This window comes from Manis javanica, chromosome 10 (assembly GCF_040802235.1).
Source record: "Manis javanica isolate MJ-LG chromosome 10, MJ_LKY, whole genome shotgun sequence".
Taxonomy (NCBI): domain Eukaryota; kingdom Metazoa; phylum Chordata; class Mammalia; order Pholidota; family Manidae; genus Manis; species Manis javanica.
In genome coordinates this window covers 83,253,876-83,263,808 of record NC_133165.1, presented here as the reverse complement: position 1 = coordinate 83,263,808, position 9,933 = coordinate 83,253,876, and the positions used below count along the sequence as shown (strand labels likewise).

Genomic DNA, 9,933 nt, shown 5'->3' with positions numbered 1-9,933 from the left:
AATATTTTAGCATATTTATGGATATTTCTGTACATGTAGACACATTAAAATTAATATTTAAAATGGATATTTTTCTCTCATTGCTAAATTTTAGTCAAACATTGTTTTGAAGTTTCCTTTTTTTTTCACTTGCTGTATCAAGTGAATTATCAAATTGGCTTCTTGAAAGATTTGTGCAGAGATTGGTATGCTCCATGGGTTTCTCCTTCTAGCATGCCTGCGCTTTGTCCACTTAAAGAAACTGAAGATACATTCATTAATTTTCAAGGTTTTAAATTTGGATAGCCAACCAAATCTCGTGCTAACCTATTTCAAACTCTCACAAGCTATTTAGTTCTTGACCTGTATTAATGCTGAATGTCTATTCATGAAGTTTTAAATTGTTGTTATATGACCCCTCCATTGTAAAATAGAAACATTTTTGAGGATAAATCTGAAAATGCAAATTAAAGATGAGAAGAAATGCTTATACAGATCTCTAAACCTTCAGATATATTAAACTTACCATGTAAATAGAGTGAGAAGCTAAACAGTCATAAATATGTAATGTTTTATGCATGTAAGTCACTTATGTAATAACAGAAGGGGCACTTACTTGGAGGGTCACATTAGACAACTGAGTTAGGTGACATGTGTTGTGTGCTGATGGGCAATTATAATATATCTCAGATTCAGTTCCTATAAAGGGCTGCAGCAACTTATACCTAACACAATTGGATGGCAAAAAGGAGATGATAGCATAAATGTCAATATTTTCTACAAGAGAGAAAGGATCTTTTATATCAGGAAATAGACATCAAATTCCATTTTTAACCTTGTCTTGTACCTCTTAGCAGGTCTTTGCCATGGGTGACAAGAGAGCAGGCAACCACTCAGATGTAACTGAATTCATTCTTGTAGGCTTCAGGGTCCGTCCAGAACTCCACATTCTTCTCTTCTTCCTATTCCTACTGGTCTATGGCATGGTCCTTTTGGGAAACATTAGCATGACGACAATCATTGTGACTGACTCCCAGCTGAACACACCAATGTATTTCTTTCTAGGCAATCTCTCTTTCATTGACCTCTGCTATTCCACTGTTATTGCACCTGCAGCCATGGTCAACTTCCTTTCTGAGAGAAAGACTGTTTCCTTTGCAGGGTGTGCTGCCCAGCTCTTTCTTTCTGCGCTTTTCATTGTAACAGAGGGGTTTGTCCTGGCAGCCATGGCCTATGACCGATTCATTGCCATCTGCAATCCTCTTCTTTACAGTGTCCATATGTCAAGATGCCTTTGCACTCAGCTGGTTGCTGGTTCCTATCTCTTTGGCTGGGTCAGTTCCACCCTCCAAGTCACTATAACATTCTCAGTGTCTTTCTGTGCCTCCCGAGTCATTGATCACTTCTACTGTGACTCTTACCAAATTGAGAAGATTTCCTGTTCTAATCTCTCTGTCAACAAGATGGTTTCTCTTAGTTTGGCTGTCCTCATTATTTTGCCCACAGTAGTTGTTATTGTAGTGTCTTACATGTATATTGTGACCACAGTCTTGAAGATTCCTTCCAGTGAGGGGAGGAGGAAAGCCTTCTCCACTTGCAGCTCCCACCTGGGGGTTGTAAGTTTGCTCTATGGGACTGTCTCCTTTGTCTATCTCACGCCTCCAAGCAACCCTGAACTTCGTAAAGTGGCTTCAGTATTTTATGTATTGGTCACACCCATGTTAAACCCTCTGATCTACTCTCTAAGAAACAAGGAGGTCAAACAAGCTTTGGGAAAAATTCTACAGAATAAAAAGGCTTTACTCTAATTTTACTTTCTTGTGATTTCCTCATTAATGGGCTGAATCACTGTTTCGTCCGGATTTCCTTTCAATATGGGTCAGTCTTGAGTCATTTAAGATCCTTTAAGTTGGCCTTCCCTCCAATGAATTATTTTCATTGAAGGAGTTCTACCAACCAATCATTCAGTCTTCCCTAAGAGCAGTGTTATATCTTCAGCATAAATAAAATTTGCAGCCATTCTTAAGAATTCTTATATACTTAAGTATATAAGTAAAAATATACTTCTCACTCTTTCTAGGTGTAAGTTTATGATAGGGAGGGAAAGAAGAACTCAATTTTAATTTTTTTCCTCTAGGCCTATTGAGATGGTGGGCAGAAAAATTACTTTGGTAAGATGTTAACCTCAGAATAGGTGATTTCTTATAATTAGAGGAAGTGCTAACCCATGGCAGGATAATTTCTGGGTTTTAATATTTAATTATTTTATAAAATTTATTTAGAATGACTTGATTCTGGACCCATCATTCTTGATAAATATCATGGTATAAGATTTTTTTTGTGTTTGCTTGTGCCATGGTGAGTTTATCAGAGCAATTCAAAACATCATTGGTGTTTAATTGTATCTTATTGTCATTTATTTATATTGATTGTTATTGATTTATCATTATATCAAAGATGAGAAAGGTATTCTGTAATCAATGTTCTAAAACCTTGGGTACCCAAATCCACAAAGGGAAAGCCTTTGGTACTGATGTCCTACCTTGAGGGGACAAAAATTGCATTAGATGTTCAAACTACTTTCATTGGTTTGTACTGGGTTATTTTCTTTTCTTTGATAATTGTTATTTATATGTACATAATTCTTATTTGCTTTGTATTTGGTATTTTAATTATATGTTATCTTTTTGTTTTTCTAATATTTCTAATGTTGGTGGTATACTTTCATGAGCTATCATTTTTAAAGTAATATCTTTATTGTCATGTTATAATTTTCCCAATTAGGTTGTGCTTTCAAATGTCAATTTTAGGTAATTCAAATCTCCAAATATGAAAAAAAAACAATGGAAAAGATTGCTGAAAAGATAAAGTTTTGCTCATATTGTATGTCCTTTATTTGTAAATTATGGGATATAATTGTAATATTGTTGGGAAGATGCAGAAGTGAGTAGATGTGGTAAAAGATGTTGTACTGTTTAATGTGTGTTTTTCTACTTAGATAATGTCAGAATATATCAATATAGCCAATGGATTTTGAAAAATCCCAGTGACCATAGAAATCACATATCTCCTTGCAGAGGTTAGAAAAGGAGGGGTATAATAGTAAATGGTGGAGCATAGTACCATGGTATATCATATAGTATTAAAAAAATAGACTTTTTAAATTATTCTTACTATAACTCTGGGGGGAATACATTTTCCCAGCCTTGGGCAAAATACCGTTGAAACTGAAATCAGTCAAAGGGAGAAATAAAGTGGGAGAAACGCATTTATTGCCTACAAGCAGTTGTCCGCTTCTGCTTGCCCATGTCTCTCAAGACCCGGTTACAGAAAAATGGACCCACCCAACCTCTCTGGTCCAGATATGCCCTTGCTCTCCCTAGTAATTACCTATTGATATGGAGATGTGCTAAGGCCAGGCAAGAGATTCTGGTAATACTGCAATTATATGGCAGCCCACCCCTCCAGAAATCTTGACTCACAGTCAACTTGCCCCCCATCTTCCACAGTAGCCCCTGTGTGAGGAGATTGGAGCACTGTAACCAGACTAATAACATACAATAAAAACAGCAATAAAATCATGATATTCCTAAAGCAGGAGGATACAGCTAAGTTCAAAGTCTTATAAAGATTTAGTCCATAGCTTGCCCATTCTAGAGCCAGTCAGTAGTTGAATGGGTAGGGAGTTCAGAGCAATCATGCAGCAGCTGCAGCCAGGGGCAGGTTCAGGCCACAGGGACTATAGAAGAAAATAACCTTAAGGGCGATAAGATACAAGTTTTAATGACACCAGCATAGGCAACCATCAGATAGGATGCATGCAAGAGAGTGGTCCTGTGATAGGACAGTGGCAGGAATGGGATCTTGTCCTGGTCTAGTATACCAGACCTTCACCCCTCTCCCTGTGGGAGGTACAGATGGGTCAATAAATAGGGCTATACCTCTCCCTGTGGGAGGTACAGATGGGTCAATATATAGGGCTATAGGAGGTATATTATGCACTGGCCATAAAGATAAAATAAAACTTTCCCATAAGATGCTCTTACCTCCCCGGATGTTTGAAGTACACTACTGTGATCTTTGGGGGTCATTCTATAGTTACCCAAGGAATACACAGGAGGCCTGCTTCCAGGCCATTTACTCAAGGTACCAGAAGGGCCAGACATCGCTGGTCCATGTGTTGAAGTGTCCAGGGCTATGTGCACTCAACAGAGTCTCCAAGGTTTAATGCAGTTGGGGCTGGCAGCAGGATGTTGCTCTGCTGACCATATCCTGGCTTCAATAACTCCTCTTTGGTTTGCACATATAGTTGTATAGGAGAGACAGAAATGTGTGCTAGCATATTCACAGGGCTCAAGGCTCCTTTTGGGGGCTTCTCATTCAAATGTCATAGCACTGTCCATAAACGAACTGACTAGTGCCTTAGACTATCGGTGTCAAGCCAAATTTCAACAAACCATTGTACCTCTCTCTCATGCCTGCCCTGATAGGGTTATATGGTACATGAAACTTCCACTTTATTACTAATTGCTGCACCCATTCTTGTAATGCATGCCCAGTAAAGTGGGTGCCTTGATCACTCTCAATCACCTGTGGCTGGCCTTAGGCTGCCAAGAGATGCTCTAGACCACTTTCGGTGGTTTGTTGAACTGCATGACATGCAGGAAAAGCAACCAACAGTCCAGGAGCTGTGTCCACACAAGTCATGGCATACCGATATCCTTCTGATATGAGCAGAGACCCAATATAATCTTATCTGCCACCTGACAAGGGACATTGGCCCACTTACTATTGTCCCATGTTGCTGTGGGACTCGGTGTAAGTCCTTCTTAGAGCACACAATGCACTCCTTCTTGGCTCTGCTGGTTCATCAAAGGTCAACAGCAAGCCCCACCAAGGGGCTGCAGCCCACATTGTCTTTTGCCCCCATGCAATAAACGCTTATGTAACCATTGAGCTATGTCAGATGCAAGCTTTCCTTCTAGCCAACACACCTGGGCCAATGTGTCTGCTTCATCATTCCTTGGGGATGCCAAAGGCAAATGGCCAGTCACATGCTATACAGTAACTGTCTTAGTCTGACCAGAGGCCCATAGGTCTTGCCACAACTCTTGCCCACAAAGGGGCTGATGACCAACCATCCAGTTGGCATGGTACCATGTTGGTCGTCACAGGGTCAAGCCCCGATAGATGGCCTAGTTGTTAGTGCAGACAACTAGTGGGGAGGGCTCCTGGTGGTCATAAGCCATAGTACCTACAACTGAGTCCAGTGGCTGTTCTTCCTCTTTCCATCCCCATCCATATTGTCTCAGTCTTAGGATGGAAAAACACAGTCCTCCACTTCAGGGGCCGCCCATGACTGGAGCTGCCTGTATACCAAGCATCTTCAGGTATAGGGAATTTTTCCTTATGATAAGGAATCTTGGCTACCAATGGCTCAAATGCAAGTTCTTCCTGCTTTCCATTAGTATAGGTCACTGGTTCCAATAAGCATTGGAGTTCTCTACTTCAGGTGCAAATAGAGTGCTATGCTGCTGTAAATATGCACCACATTTGGTTAGTGTAGGCATCTCTGCCATGCCACTTCATGGTCTTTGGCACCCGCCTCGTGATGGGATAAGTGGTTATTACTTTGGTCAGAGCTCTTCTGGTGATGGTCTCCATAGCTAGCAAGGTATGATACATAGCTGCCAGTTGCTTCTCTATCATGGTGTACTGGACCTCTGCTCCTTTCCATAATTATGATGAGAATCCAATAGGTTGGTGTGTCCATTCAAGCTGCTGCCAAGGGTCCCATCCAAAACCATCTTTGGTTACATGAACATCTAGCTCACAGGGCCTTGATGAGTCCATTACACTCAAGTGCTACATGGCCTTAACTGCTTGTTAGCAGCAGTAAAAACAGCTGTACATGTTTCATTGTAGTTCCACCTGATTCCATTTCCAACCTGATGCCCACCAACCAGCAAAAGGGCTTCATAATTTGTGCCAAGTACAGGATATACACTCTCCAGTAGTCCAAAAGACCCAAAAACTCTTGTAATACTGCCACAGTGGTAGGGGTGGGGAAAGCCTGGACCTTGTCTATCATTGCTTCTGGGATAATTTAAGTTTTACTTGAGCAGACAACCCCCAAAAACTTTACTGACAAACCAGGTCCCTGAACCTTGTTGCTGTTCACAGCCCATCCTTTCTCCTATAGATGTTGCAGCAGTCTAGGAACTGCCCCTTCTAAATCTGCAGGAGAGTCAGACGTGAGCATGATATCATTAATGTAGTGATACAGCTGCACCATTTGCAGTTTCTTCTATGTGGCCAAGTCCTGGGCTACAAATCTGTGATGAATGGTGGGACTGTGGAGGTATCCCTGTGGAAGGACAGTGAATGTGCACTGCCAGCCTTTCCACATGAAGGCAAACTGCTCCTGACTTTACTGTGCTATGTCAATAAGGAAGAAAGCATGAGCAAGGTCCACAACATGATATATCCCTAGTTCATGACTGAGGGTGTCCATAAGGGCTGCTCTGGAGGGACAGCAGCATGCAAAGGGGATGTGACTTTGTTCAATTCCCTGTAATCCACAGTCATACACCAGCAGCCGTCTGGCTCTTTCACTGGCCATACTGGGGAATTAAAAGGACTATGAGTAGGCTTTATGGTGCTCACCCTCTCCAACTCCTGTAGAGTTTCTCCAATTTCCTTGTGTCCCCAGGCAATTTATACTGCTTAGTATTTGTCACCCACCGAGGTACAGTCATAGCCACAGGCGGGTGCTTAGCATGTCCCCTCAGAACTGCCTTTACAATATGTACCCTCAGTCTGAACTCACCTGCAGTGGTCTGTAACCACAGGCCCTGCAGGATATCTACCCCTATTTCAGGGATGGGAGAAATGTACACAGTATACTTCTTTAGGGGTAAATGTCCTGTCTCCAGTGGGATTTGGGCTATCTTCACTCTATTGCCTTACCACCATAGCCATCTATGACAACAGGGGTCCCAGAAAAATGTGTAGGGTTCCCATAAGTCAGAGAGCATTCAGCTCCTATTTCCACCAGTGGCAGGACATGTTGTACATTACAGGGGGCCAATAAATTGCTGATTCCTCATGTGGCCTCTGGTCCCCACCATATCCCCAAGGTGGGGACCTTAACCCCAGCTCTGTCGAACTGCAACACCCAGTAGTTATCCTGCTGGGGTGGGCACGCAGGCAGAGACTGAGTACTGTCCCCAGTAAGTCCTGCAGGGACACAGGCCAGATATGGGGCTTTTGCCTCTGGAACTCAGGGGCTGGAACTACTTCTCTGGCTCTAGGTGGTGCCACAGTTCTAACAAGATCCTATTGGGTTGCCCATCATGTTTTTCTTCCACTACCCCCACCTTTATCAAGTCAACCCACATCTGGGTCCTTGAGACCTTTATGGAGACCTTTGCATCTGTCCTTTCATCTGCAGCCTGTACTTCTTTCTGTGCTTTTATTGTTTCAACCTCTCCCAGATCTGCTAAAGTATGAGTAGCCTAACTTATGGTTGCCTTATGTGGGGGCAAGAGTAGGGCAAGAATGGTCACTAGCAACTCAGAGAGAGATGGGGGAGCTGTATGGAGCACCAGATTTCTCATTCCTGTGGTGAACAACTCCTCATGTGGGCCCTAGCTGTCCATATTATAGATGGTATTTTTCATGCCCAGCTCCCGTAACACCTGCCGGAGCACTGCATACATTTTCCATTTAGTGGGTAAGTACAGTAAATCACCCTGATTAGGCCAAACTGCCATGATGGCTGCTGTCAACCAATTCAGAAGCGTCTGATTCCCTGAGGTGTGATGCGCACTTTGTAACTGCTACCAGAGGGAAGTGTGAGTCAACAGTGAGGCCAGTCTACCCTTTTCAGAACCCGACATAACAAGATTTTCCTCCCCTACATCCCAGAGATGCAAAAGCCATGTAGGCAGAGATTCCGATGGCTTCTGCTGAAACTTGACACTCACGTCCACTAGCTGATGCTGGGTACAGTGGTGTAGGACAGAGTGCTCCTCAACCTGGGGTGGGGGCACCTCCTTCCCCTGAGGAACCCATGGTTGTTGTGTTTTTATTTTCTTCATTACAACCAGGTGGTCCTTTAATATGGGAAAGGCTGGTGCCTTGGGTGGTGGCCTTGGCAACAGATCAGACCTCCAGCCCACCCCCTCATCCTCTCCCAACATCTCCTTTACCATCTCCAGAGCTGAAGGCACTGCTTTTTTCCTCCCCCTCTCCTATGGCCTCATGCAAAGCAGATTCTCTTGATGCCTCCTCCCTTGCTGCCGCTAACATATCTTAAAGGAGCTTGACCTATGTTCTCAATAACTGTGTGTCTTTCTTAGTGTATCCCATAGGCCATTGCCAGCTCCTCTGAGTGATGGTGAAGTGTGTCCCTCTCCTGCTGAAGTCTCTTTCCCTCTCCTTGATAACCCTCTCTCTCTCATCAATAACCCTTTCCACTATCTCGAGAAAAAGACATCCCACAATCCCAGCTGCTACACGGCCACGCAGGTCCTCTAAGCAGTCTTCTATCTCACAGAGGGGTAATTCTGCAGCTTTCAGTGTCTCCAACCTTCCCCAATTCTGGGAAAGGCCTCACCCCTCTAGGAGGTGCACCCATGTAGACAGATTTCAGGTTCAGTGGTCCTGCCGACTACTGGCAGATGTAACTCTGCAGGGGAGAATCCCTGGGAAGACACCTTTGAAACTGAAATCAGTCAAAGGGAGAAATAAAGTAGGAGAAATCTGTTTATTTCTTACAAGCAGTTGTCCACTTTTGCTCTCCCATGTCTCTGGTGACCTGGCTGCAGAAGAAGGGAGCCCCACCCAACCTCTCCAGTGGAGCTATGCCTTTGCTCTCCCTTGTAATTACCTATTGATATGAAGATGAATACTGCTCTCCACCCTTTGGAAACACCTATTGATATGGTGAGAGATAAGGCCAGGTGAGAGATTCTTGAAATATTGCAGTTATATCCAGAGGCTCCCAGAACTTATTTAAAACTGGAAGTTTTTACCTTTGACCACCGTCAACAATTTTCCCCTCCTCTCATCCCCTAGCAACCATTATTCTACTCTGTTTCTGTGAGCTTGTTCTTTAGATTCCATATATAAGTGAGAGCACACAGTACTTGTCTTTATGTGACTTCTTTCACTGAGCATAATGCCCTCAAGTCTGTCCATTGTTATCACAAATGGCAGGGTTTCCTTCTTTTTAGTGACTGACAATATAATAGTAATATTATAATAATAGATTATGTATAATGAATAAATAAATAAATATATAAATAAATGTATATATCTCACATTTCCTTATTTTTTCATCTGGAGATGCATGCATTCATTCCATCCATGTCTTGACTATTGTAAATAATGCTGCGGTAAGCATGAAAGTTCAGATACCTTTTTGAGACCTGGATTTTATTTCCTGCAGATGTATATATAGAAGTGGGAATGCTGGATCATATGGTAGTTTTATTTTTTAACTTTTTGAGGAACCTCCTCACTGTTTTCCATAGTGGCTATACCAATTTATATTCCCACCAACAAAGCAAAGGAATTTCCTTTTCTCCACATCCTCACATCCAGCACTTGTTATCTCTTGTCTTTTTAGATAATGAAAATTCTAACAGGTGTGAGGTAATATCTCACTGTAGTTTTGATCTGTATTTCCCCAATTAGTGATGTGGAGCATCTTTTTATGCACCTGTGTCCTTTTGCACATCTTCTTTGGAAAGATATGTATTCAGATCCTCTGTCCATTTTAAAATAATATCATCTTTTGCTATGAGGGTGTATGAGCTTGTTATGTATTTTGTATGTTAACCCCCTTTCAAATATACTGTCTGTAAATATTTTCTCACATTCTGTAGGTTGCCTTTTTGTTGATCTGCAGTGCAGAAGCTTTTTAGTTTGATCTAGTTCCTATTGTCT

The 9,933-nt window shown here is 42.3% G+C and overlaps 1 protein-coding gene across 1 annotated transcript; it reads left to right on the top strand.

Annotated features, from left to right (window-relative positions):
• Positions 1–845: 845 nt before the first annotated feature.
• Positions 846–1,787, top strand: LOC108402337 (olfactory receptor 9K2-like). Its single transcript, XM_037006191.2, has one exon. It carries the CDS (start codon positions 846–848, stop codon positions 1,785–1,787), a length of 942 nt encoding a protein of 313 aa, XP_036862086.2.
• The last annotated feature ends 8,146 nt before the right edge of the window (positions 1,788–9,933 follow it).